Here is a 12,303-nt window from a genome sequence, read left to right as displayed (position 1 = left end):
AAAGCCAGGAGATAGAGTTTTTGTGAAAGTGATGGTCATGTTGGAATGCAAACGATCCCCTGTGACATCCAAATATTTGTTGTACACAGCAAGCTCCCACAAACTGGAATGTGATAATGATCAAATAATCTGTTTTTGTGATGTGGATTAGAGAAAACCAGGAAATTAGGGAGAACTCTTCTGTTGTGCACTTTGACAAAATGAGAGATTAAATTTGCTGCTTACCAGTGTGAAAAGCCAAATACAGGAAGAATGAAGCACAATGCTGGAAGTGTGATGTCTTTTTTTAAGTGCATAACATTGAGAGGAAATAAGTGATAACTTTAGAAGATTGACAAATGGAAAGCATTAACGGGATTGGACAAAGTCAGCATGGGTTTATGAAGGGCAAATCAAGCTTAACAAATCTACTGGAGTTTTATGAGGATGTAGCTAGTAGAAACAAATAAGGGAGAACCAGTGGATGTGGTGTAATTAACTTTCAGAAGGCTTTTGATAAGGTATTCCACAAGAGTTTAGTGAGCAAATTCAAAGCACATAGGATAGGGGTAATGTATTAGCATGGATTCAGAATTGGTTGACAGATAGGAAACAGAGAGTGGGAACAAACATTTTTTTTAAGTGGCAGTGGGGATCAGTACTTGGGCCTCAGCTGTTCACGATATATATAGAAATGACCTGGATGAGGGAACCAAATGTAACATTTCCAAGTTTGCTGACAACACAAAACTGGGTGAAATTATGAGTTGTGAGTCAAGGTGATTTAGACAAGTTGAGAGAGTGGCCAAACTCATGTCAGATGCATTACAAAGTAGCTGAATGTGAAGTTATACACTTTCATGTGAAAAACAGAAAGGAAGAGTGTTATTTAAATAATGATATATTGGGAGGTGTGGATATACAAAAGGGGTCCTCGTACACAAGCCAATAAAGGTGGGGAGGCAGGTGCAACAAACAATTAGGAAGACAAATTGTATGCTGGTCTTCATTACAAATAGGATTTGAATTCAGGAGCAGAGATGTCTTACAGCAGTTATATAGGACCTTGGTGTGAACACAACTGTAGTATTGTGTGCAGTTTTGGTCTCCCTATCTAAGAAAGGATATACTTGCCATAGAGAGGAGTGCAGCAGAGGTTCACTAGGCTGATACCTGAATTGGCGGGAGAGTCCTATGAGTAGAGATTGATTCGACAATGCCTGTATTCACTAGAGTTTAGAAGGATAAGAGATCTGATTAAAGCACATAAAATTCTAACAAAGCTGGACAAACTAGATGCAGGAAGGATGGTTGGGAAATCTAGGTGGACCTGCAGAGTTTCACTGGCTGTCTTGTCTGGAGACAATACACATCTTTTTAGCCTGTCTTGATGCTCTCTCCACTCACATTGTTTTGTTTCTTAAAGACTTGATTAGTTGTAAGTATTCGCATTCCAACCATTATTCATGTACATTGAGTCTGTGTCTTTATAAGCTCTGTTTGTGAACAGAATTCCCACTCACCTGAAGAAGGGGCTTAGAGCTCCGAAAGCTTGTGTGGCTTTTGATACCAAATAAACCTGTTGGACTTTAACCTGGTGTTGTTAAACTTCTTACTGTGTTTACCCCAGTCCAACGCCGGCATCTCCACATCGGGAAATCTAGAACCAGGGGACACAGTCTCAGCATAAACGAATGAGATGAGGAAAATTTTCTTCACTCAAAAGGTAGTGAACCTGTGGAATTCTCTACCACAAAAGGTTGTAAAGGCCAATTCATTTAATGTATTCAAGAAAGAGACATATAATTCTTTAGATTTTAATTGCATCAAGGGGTTTGGGGAGGAAGCAGGAATATAACCATAGATCATTGAATCCCTACAGTACAGAAGGTGTCCATTTGGCCCACCTAGTCTGCACCAACCCACAAACTCACCCAGGCCCTACTCCTGTAACTCCAATATTTACACTGCTAATCCCCTGACACCGAGGGTCAATTTAGCATGGCCAATTCACCTAACCCACATATCTTTCAGACTGTGGGAGGAAACCGGAGCACCCGGAGGAAACCCACACAGACACGGGGAGAATGTGCAAACTCCACACAGACAGTGACCCAAGCCGGGAATTGAACCCGGGTTCCTGGTGCTGTGAGGCAGCAGTGCTAACCACTGGGCCACCCATTGAGGTCGAGGCTCAACTTGATCATATTGAATAGTGGAGCAGGCTCGAAGGGCCGAATGGCCTCACCCTATTCCTACTTTCTATGTTTTCTTCCTAAAACTTAAACTTCCCCCTTTTCTGCAAAGTGTGAGGAGCAATGTAACCTCCCGGCCGGTAGGTGGCAATGTGACTGGCTGGCTGCTGGGGACAATGTGACCTCCCGGCCGCTAGGTGGAAATGTTACTTCCGGGCAGCAGGAAGCAATGTGACTTACCGGCCGGTACGCGGGGGTAAGGGGTCTGGCTCGCTGCTCGGACAATGGGACCTCCCGGTCGCTTGGTGGAAATGTTACTCCCAGTAACATGAGCAATGTGACCTCTTGGCCGGTAGGGGGCAATGTTCCACTCTGGCGGTATGGGGCAATAGGACCAGCTGGCTGCTAGGGGCAATGTGACCTCCCAGCCGGTAGGGGGCAATAAGACTGGCTGGTTGCTAGGGGCAATGTGACCTCCCGGTCGCTAGGTTGGGCGCCCGCGGGAGCCGCGGCCACCGGAAGTGAGCGGGAAGAGGTGGCTGGCCGCCATTTCTTCGCAGATTTGGGAGTCGGGCCCTCTGAGCATTCGGCCGCTTCCACGGCCCCTGGGAGCTGTGATCTGGAAGGTTTCTCCGGCTCGGGGAGACATCGGCTGATGTGAGGATGAGGTTCAACATTATGCTGAACGACATCGCTCAGAAACTGTCCAGGGACAACCTGGAGTCCCTGAAGTATCTGTGTAAGGACGACATTGGGAAGAGGAAGCTGGAAAACATTGACAGCGGGATCAAGCTGTTCCAGCAGCTGGAGGAGCTGAACATGCTCTCCCCGGAAAACGCCAGCATCCTGGCCGCGATGTTGGGGGAGATCCAACGGCCTGACCTCCAGAAGATACTCTTTGCTTTCCAGGAGGAGAATGGAAACCTGCAGCCACCTGTGTCTGAAGTGGGAGCTGACACAGGTAAAGGGGGTTTGACCTAACTTTGGAAGAGGAGGGGGCAATGGGGGGGGGACATCTCCATAATGAAACACTACCCAACCCTGTTTCATAGAATTGCAAAATATGGTTGTGGTAAACCACTGTTAGCTTATTACCTGTATATGTGACATGCCTGGACAGATCCCTGCCGGCCCTACCCGAGATTCCCCCCCCCCCCGATCCAGGTATAAAGGTGACTGCTCCCCACCCCCCTGCCTCAGTCTGGACCAGTTAATCGGCATGGGTGTGCTCCAAGTCTTTTGCTAATAAAAGCTTATTTGTTCTTGCATACAAACTAGTTTTTGCTCGATTGATGCATCAATGGTACGAGACAACTTATTGACAAGGTTGATCAAGCAAAGAGATGCATCTACTGGCCAGGTCAAACTAGTTGAATCACGTTGAGGCCTCATTTTCAAGTACTGTGTTTGGGGCATCCTACATTCAAGAGACCATCATGCTAGTTGGAATTGTCCCTGTGAAGCACCTTGGAATGTTTTCCTAAATGTTTTATTAAAGACTTTTGGAGAAGTGACAAAGGCACAGTGGACTGAATGGTCTCCTTCTGTGCTGTAACATTTAGGTTAAAGTTGCCATAAAGGGAGACCCTTTGAGGGGGAGAGCTGAGTGGTGGTGAATTAACCTGAGGGTAAATCAGGTGAGGGTCAAGGTTGAGAAGGCAGGGTGTTCATGAATAACCTCAGCCGGTATAGGAATTGAACCTGTGGTGTTGGCGTCACTCTGCATCACTAATCAGCTACCCAGCTAACTGAGCTAAACCCAACTCCCCCTCCAAAGAATGTAACATTCAATGATTCTGCTAATTGCAAGTAGAGGGGTTTTGGAGAGGGCCAGATTGGATAGTTTTGGGATTTGGAACTAGCACATGCCAAGGTCAGAATGTTGAGAGTTCATGTCTCACTCAGAGACACACTACACTGGCATTTTCATTTTTGGACGGGACATTAAGCTTGCCTGCCTTCAGTGTGAGATTCCCATGATTCTATCAAAGGAGAGCAGGGGAGTTCTCCCAGCAAATGTTTCAATATTTATCCCACAACTGACCACTAAGACACATTATCTGAGTATTTTTTTCATTGTTATTTATAAGACCTTGTTGTCTGCAAATGGGCTATTGCAATTTCCTAAATTCTCGAAGTATTTTATTGGCCATAAACCACTTTGCGTTGTTCTAAAAGGTACAGTTTCTTAAGCCAAAAAGCTGAATACAAGATTGGTGATTGGGTGTCAGGGAAAAGTATAAACAATCCAAACCTTGTCAATTCAGAGAAGCATTGATAATGTTTATGTAAGTAAAGTACATAATTTGGTGCACAAATAAGAAATGTCAGTAATAAATGAATTAATTCCAGCCAGTTTGTCCCCTCAGAGTAGTGGATCAGACTACCTGCAGAAGTGATAACTGCAGTGATTTTTTTTTTAACACTTTCAAAAGTAAAAGGATTGGATAGAAATCCGATATGGCAAAAATTTGACCATTATAGGATACGGTATAGGCAAAGAGTATTCTTCCATGTTAGTTGGATTCAAAATGTCATCCATGGATGGTACCCATCCAATACAAATGTTAGGTTTGTTGCACCTCAGAGGATCAACTGACGTACCAGACAAAAACACACAAACTCTTAAGTTATCATACAACAATCTTCCTTATTGTACCTTAGCAGGTCTCCACAAGAGCATCAAAATTCCACTATAAAGGGAATCAAAAGCTCTATTACACAAAATATTAAAACTCTGTTCTATAAAAAGTATTAAAACTCACAGCTTGGACCTAAACGTCACCTGTTAAGAGGCGAGGTGATCAGTGTCTCTCTCTCTCCATGGGTTCCGATGTCCTCTCTGTGTCCCAGACCTAGGACACTGCTCCTTTATGATGGCTGTTCCTGCAGGTTGTCGCTCCTGATATTCCTTTGTCTCTGCTTTTCATCTGGCACTGATCATGCTCTCCGCCACATATTCGCAGGACAGGCACTGATCGGTCACTGTCTCTAGGTCACAACTGCTCAGGAAGTTGTGTTTATCTCAGGAGGTCATGTTTCTGAGCACTTCCACTCAGAGCGGTCTGTGTTCAGTCACTGTCCAGCCAAGGCATAGCAACAGCCATGTCTTGGAATAGGTGACTATCCAATCAGCTACTGCGCTCACTCCAAGCCTGTTTTTTGCTGCAGATCACAACAGTTTCACTGATACTGAGTTTGCCTTTTAACTAATAGGCTTTGCTGATGTCTTCACAGATACCGATCAGGCTACAGAATGGTGGTTTGGTTTATCTTTTGAAACAAGGTAGTAAATGGCCAGGTCTCTGAAGGTTAGATGAGCAAGGTGGAATCAATCTGTGAGGCAAAGGTTTGAGGGACGACATGGTGGCACAGTGGTTAGCACTGCTGCCTCACATCGCCAGGGACCCGGGTTCAACTCCGGCCTCGGGTGACTGTGTCGAGTTTGCACATTCTCCCTATGTCTGCATGGGTTTCCTCCGCTGCTCCGGTTTCCTCCCACAGACCAAAGATGTGCGGGTTAGGCTGATTGGCCATGCTAAATAGACCCTCGCGTCAGGGAGATTAGCAAGGTAAATATGTGGGGTTATGGGTATTAGGGCCTGGGTGGGATTGTGGTTGGTGCAGACTCGATGGGGGGAGTAATTCTGGGTGTATTTACAACTTAACTGTAGCTTTGTTACAAACAGCTTTGCATTGATGCTGAAGTTTCTTTACAATGTGAATCCAGAATAGCCACACCATCACGCTCTGTGCTTACTGATCTACATTAGCTCCTGGTCCAGAAATGCCTCTTAAAATTCTTATCCTTCATTGCAAATCCCTCCAAGGCCTTGACCATCCTTGTAACCTCCTCCAGCCTTACAAGAATGTTTTTCCAAGTACAGAAAGATTGAGCAGATTGGAGCTTTTATTCTACAGAAAATAAATTTCAATAAAGGTGTCAGAATTATGAATGAATTGGACAGGATGATTTGGGAGAGAAAGTTTCTATTTGTGGGAGAATCCAAAATTCAGTTATTAATAAGACAGTTATTAATAAATCCAACAGGGAAATAACGACATATGTCCTTATTCAGAGAGTGGTTAGAATATGGAGCATACCACTGCAGCATTTGGCTGTAGTTTAGATGCTTTCCAAAGGAAACAAGATTAGTAAGTCACTCATTTGGAGCGTATGTCAGCTCAAAATCATAACATTCTGAATTCAAGTCTCATTCCGGGATTTAAACACAAAAATCAAGGCTGACACTCTCCAGTACAGTGCAGAGGGAGTGCTGCACTTAGGAGGTGCTATCTTCTGGGTGAGATATTAAACCCACATCTCATGGTGTTGCTTGCTCGGGTCCATGTAAAAGATGCTGTGGTGCTATTTTGAAGAAGAGTCAGGAGAGTTACCCCTGGTGTCCTGGCTAATAATTATCCCTCAATCAACACCTCAAACAGATTGCTATTTGTGGAGATTTGCTGTGCGTAAATTGACTGTTGCATTTCCTATATTATAACAGTGACTGCACGTTATTGACTGTAAAATGCTTGAGACACCCAGTGGTTATGGAAAGCACTACATAAATGCAAGACTTTTTTTTCTTTACGTCATTCATTGTCATTATTTTGTTCATATCCTGTGAAGTAACTTTGGGCATTTTACTAATGTATAACTGCAAGTTGTAGTGGTGAGCAGGATGAGCCTTTTGAGAGGGCGGCACGGTGATACAGTAGTTAGTGGTGCTGCCTCACAGTGCCAGGGATCCAGGTTCAATACCGGCCTCGGGTCACTGTGTGGAGTCTGCACATTCTCCTCGTGTCTGCGTGGGTTTCCTCCGGGTGCTCCGACTTCCTCTCCCAGTCCAAAGATGTGCGGGTTAGGTTGATTGGCCATGCTAAATTGACCCTCGTGTCAGGAGCATTGCAGGGCAATGTGAGGTTATGGGAATAGGGCCTGGGTGGGATTGTGGTCGGTACAGACTAGATGGGCCAAATGGCCTCCTTCTGTACTGTAGGCATTCTATAAGAGGAGGGATTCTGACTGTATTTGGTTGTGAAGTTAGTTTGGGCCTTGCTCTCAATTTCTATTGTTTTGCACCAATGTTAATCTTGCAGATGAATAAGAAGCTGTCACCTGGTGCTGAGTTTGAATTCATGACTTTTTATTCAAAGCTGAGCTTTATTTTAACTTTTTCGCTTTTTTTTCTAGCGCCTTTGGACATTGCTTTCGACATCATTTGTAATGAGATTGGAAGAGATTGGCGGATGCTTGCAAGGAAGCTCGGGCACAAAGATGCACTGCTTCAGCAGATTGAATATAAATATCCATGCAACATGCGGGAGCAGATCATGCAGGCTCTGATAGAATGGCAGAAAACAAAAGGAAAAGAAGCTACTGTGGACACATTGATAACAGCCCTAAGGAGCTGCAAACTTAACATGGTAGCAGATTCTGTGGAAGAAAGGGTGTAAAAATTGGTTGACTTTCAATCTGAGAACACAGACTATTATCTCATTGTATGGCACAAAATTCCACAGCAAATATTTCAGTCCCTTTTGAAATGTAAAGTTGCTGCTTCTCTCTGGCGACCTTTTCTGAATTCAGTAATCACTGTTGAGCTTTTGTCAGGCTTCAGAGTGTTAGCGTTTCATTGAAAATGATTGAATATTTTGGTTTGCCAGTGGCATTCAGATTGCTGTGTATTCATCTGAAGAGAGGTGCATTCACTCGAGCCTTGTTGCAGTGGTTTAGACTTGACAGCAGTGTTAACCTGGTGGAATACAAATAGGACCCAAAGCGTCTCTGGTGCAAATCAGAGTGCCTGCCTTCTCCAGGCCATGCTCTCACCTGCATGTTCAGGCTTGAGCACCACTAACTGCAAGATTGGTGAAAGGCAAAACCATTTCATCGTAGGGTGGTAGTGTGAATGTACCTCTTTCGGGTTTTAAACTACATTTGGACCAATGTTTCTACGGCTGTTTTGGAATATTGTGGACAAAAATAGCACTGAAAAACTTTGAGATTGTCTTAAGATCCTTCACAATTTATCTTTTTCAAACCAAATTATTAATCACATTTTTAAATAAATCACAGATTTTATTTCCTTGATAAATCACCAACTATAAAACATTGAACTATTTCAGTTTGTTCTTATCCCTGTTGACTGGAGCCATGTGACTCCATGAAGATAAACTGATAGAACAAACTATTTGTACCAGATTACTAAGGTGATGAATTGAAAGGGTTGAATCATGAGGCATTCTGGTTTTAGCAGTTGTTGACTGCAAGATCTCTTAAACAGGGTCCGGCACAAATTGCCAGCAAATTCAAGATCAATTCTGTGCTGCCTGTACCTTGCCGCCTTCCGATGACTTCAAAAATGATATTGATTGCTCGTTCCCCACACACCACCCCTCTTCCAGGACTGTGGCACACACCACCCCTCTTCCAAGATCAGATGCACAAGTACTCAATAGCTATCTTTTCTCTCCATATCTCCTGATCTGCCTGTGTTCCTTTCCAGTCAGGATTGACCTGTAGATGCGGGTCTGAGCAAGGCTGTTTCTATTGAAAAGCTTTGCATTCATCCTTTCTCTCCTGGTCCCCAAGTAACGTGGAGGGGAGTGGTACAGTGAATTCCAAAAAACGTGTGGTTTGTTTTGCAGACAAGAGGAAATTTGTGTGCATAGCACCTCTCATGATATCAAGGCGTCCAAAATTGCTTTACAGCATTTGAGTTACTTTTGAAACATAGTCCCTGCTTTTATGTAGGCAAATGCAACAGCTGATTTGTGTATGGCGAGTTTTTGAAAACCACTATGAGGTAACGCATCCAACTAATCCGATTCGGAGTGTTAATTAATAGATAAATATTGGCCAAGACATTTGGAGAACTCGCCTGCTCTTTTTCAAAGAGTGGCGCAGGTGTTTTCAAATTTATGTGAGAGCGCAAGAGTCAGAAGAACATTTACCTCATCCAAAAGACGTATTTCAGATGATGCAGTCTAGATTATATAAACTGGAAATACTCAGCAGGTCAAAGCACCATCTGTGGAGAGAGAGAAACAGAATTAAAATTTCAGATTGATGACCCTCCGATCTGGAAAATGTTGCAGATGTTACTGGTTTTTAGGTAAGTACAGAAGCAAGGAAAAGGGAGGGAAAAATGAAAGAGAAGATCTGTCATCAGGTAGAAGGCAAGTGCAATTAAATGTCAAAAGGGATAATCAGACAAGTCACACCAATTTATAATGGACTGGCTTTCTTTTGGTCAATATCAAATTCAGAGATGGAGTCTATAAATGTTCAATTTTGAGCAAATCCACAAATAGCAGGTGTAAATTCCACAGATGGCTTTTGTCTTGGTATGTCCATTGGCACCCCACACACGCGTTCAATTAGGAACTTTTTCAGAGACTTAAGGTAGCCTGGGCAGAAATTGACCTTTGGCAGATGTTGTGGCCACCTTTTAATGTTAATTTCTTAAAGGAAGAGGAGACAATTCCAGGAAACTGGATACAGTCCCTGTTTAAAATTATGAATATAACGTGGCTTTATTGAGCATGACATTTAATATACGCGGTATTCATTTGATGTAAAGGGACAGGTAAAGAAACAAAATAGAGATCCAGAGGAGATGTAAATGGCAACAGCACAATTGTTACCAACACCTGCTATCTGGAAACAAATGGTGGCAGTGGTTATGATAGAATATGCCCAGGTTTTGCAGCAAGAGGAACTGATCTTTTAACTCAGATGAGAATATAGCCACTAAGTCGAGGCTAATGCCACCTGTGTACTCTAATTTTCGTTTTGTAGCGCACAGATCCGTTACACTTTTGAGATGCCATGCATTTACAGTAAATGGCTGACTGGTGCACAGCCTGCATATGAAGTTTCAGGCTGCTGCATAGCCACCTACCTGGCTGAGAGGGAACATTGAATGCATTTCTGCTGCATAGCTATTTTAAAGCAAGTGACTTTCTGCATTGCAAGCGTATGTGCGAGGCACCTGTTTCTTCATTGTTGAGGAACCGATCATGGGGCCCTTCAGTGTTTATTTTCTGTCTGCTTGCTGCACAGGATGACCAAGTCTAAGGTCTGATGGATGCGTTCTAAAGTGTGACATAGTTTGCCATGCATGAACAAAAGAGACTGTTTTCTTGATTTCTTGGCCAAGTTCAAATATATAACACATGATGTGATGATCCTGGAATGGTGAGCTCTACATGATTTTCTAATTTTGAATAGTCATTTTGTCTTTAATTCCCAAGCATCACTCTTAGGAAAAGAACCCCCCCCCCCCCCCCCACAGACCTAACAAATCCGGCCATTATTGAATGCTTGACCTATCTATTTACATTCTCACATACTCTTCGATTCTTTAAAAATGATTTGATTTATTATTGTCACATGTATTATCATACAGTGAAAAGTATTGTTTCTTGCGCGCTATACAGACAAAACATACCGTTCATAGAGAAGGAAATGAGAGAGTTCAGAATGTAGTGTTACAGTCATAGCTAGAGTGTAGAGAAAGATCAACTTAATGCGAGATAAGTCCATTCAAAAGTCTGACAGCAGCAGGGAAGAAGCTGTTCTTGAGTCAGTTGGTACATAACCTCTTTGCATCTTTTTCCCGACGGAAGAAGGTGGAAGGGAGAATGTCCGTGGTGCACGGGGTCCTTAATTATGCTGGTTGCTTTGCCGAAGCAGTGGGAAGTGTAGACAGTGTCAATGGATGGGAGGCTGGTTCGCGTGATGGATTGGGCTATATTCACGACCTTTTGTAGATCCTTGCAGTCTTGGGCAGAGCAGGAGCCATACCAAGCTGTGATACAACCAGAAAGAATGCTTTCTATGGTGCATCTGTAAAAGGTGGTGAGAGTTGTAGCTGACATGCCAAATTTCCTTAGTCTTCTGAGAAAGTAGAGGCGTTGGTGAGCTTTCTTAACTATAGTGTCAGCATGGGGGGACCAGGACAGGTTGTTGGTGATCTGGACACCTAAAAACTTGAAGCTCTCGACCCTTTCTATTTCGTCCCCATTGATGCAGACAGGGGGCATGTTCTTCTTTACGCTTCCTGAAGTCGATGACAATCTACTTCGTTGCCTCTTGAATGCCTCTTGAACCTGTTATGTTATCTGCAGCAGAGGACTTCCCTGGTGGGCTATTGCTGAAATCTATTAGTTTGGGTGAAAAGTTTCTGCCTGGTTTCTCTCCAGGCATATAATTGTTTGATTTTTATAAAATGTTCCTCTGTGGTATTAAAGTCCTCCACAACAAATAACTTGTTTTTGTTAACTATTGTTCATGATCGTGAAAACTTCAGTTTAAGTAAGTTACCTTGAAATCTTTTCCAAGGATACCAAGTTCAACTTCCTTGACCTTCCATCGTAACCTAAATTCTTCACAGTTAAATCACATCTTGTTAAATTACTCTTTTGTTCGGACCTGAATGAGAGAACATTGCTGGAACCCTTGATTTCTCCCCTGGCTGTCCGTAATCAGTATTTTTGTTAACCCCTGGCCGTATGGCCAATATGAGTAACCAGCTTTCTGAGGGTCTGAAGAAGATTATTCACACCTTCATCCTGAGAGTCTTAATATGGTGTCATTCACACTCATAGACACAAGGAAAATACAGTTAGAGGATAGTGCAATTTTACCAGTTGTAAACATAGGGCAATTCGCATTTCACAGGTTTGATTCTTCTTGGGAAGCACACATTGCAGGTCCATTGAAGTGGTTTTGCTCTAAAAGGGTAAGTCTTGGTGGATTCAGATATCTGGAGTTGTGTATCAGGATTATTGCAGGATTGCCTCAAAGAGATTAATTGTTAGCTGGTCTCAGAGTTAGTTATAGTATTCTTACCAGGAAGCCAAGTTTCTGAATTGGTGGACTTGAACAGGGAACAGCCTGGGAGACTACAAGATATTGTACTCTCGAGGTTTCTTTAAAGGTGTTCCTGCCTTTTTCTGCTGCTGCTGTTTCTGCAGTTGATGTTCTGTGTGGACAACTGACTATCTGGATCCTGGGTTGGGTCTGGATCTCAGTCACATGATCAATACTTGTTTTGTCCACCTAGAATGGTTTAAAGCTCGGAGCATTGCTAAAGAATGGAGAATAGATGGGGATCTG

The 12,303-nt window shown here is 43.2% G+C and overlaps 1 protein-coding gene across 1 annotated transcript; it reads left to right on the top strand.

Moving 5' to 3' along the window:
* Window positions 1-2,407: 2,407 nt before the first annotated feature.
* fadd (Fas (tnfrsf6)-associated via death domain) lies at window positions 2,408-11,443 on the top strand. The gene is made up of 2 exons (XM_078220983.1): window positions 2,408-3,135; window positions 7,372-11,443. Exons 1-2 carry the CDS (start codon window positions 2,838-2,840, stop codon window positions 7,632-7,634), a joined length of 561 nt encoding a protein of 186 aa, XP_078077109.1. The 5' UTR covers window positions 2,408-2,837; the 3' UTR covers window positions 7,635-11,443.
* The last annotated feature ends 860 nt before the right edge of the window (window positions 11,444-12,303 follow it).

Source organism: Mustelus asterias, chromosome 9, assembly GCF_964213995.1.
Source record: "Mustelus asterias chromosome 9, sMusAst1.hap1.1, whole genome shotgun sequence".
Taxonomy (NCBI): domain Eukaryota; kingdom Metazoa; phylum Chordata; class Chondrichthyes; order Carcharhiniformes; family Triakidae; genus Mustelus; species Mustelus asterias.
This window is presented reverse-complemented; position numbering and strand designations above follow the sequence as displayed.

Bases quoted from the DNA above. Each gene is read 5' to 3' on its own strand.
- fadd (XM_078220983.1), top strand. From the start codon at position 2,838: ATGAGGTTCAACATTATGCTGAACGACATCGCTCAGAAACTGTCCAGG. The intron at 3,136-7,371 runs GTAAAGGGGGTT...TTTTTTTTCTAG, and splicing joins TGAAGTGGGAGCTGACACAG to CGCCTTTGGACATTGCTTTC.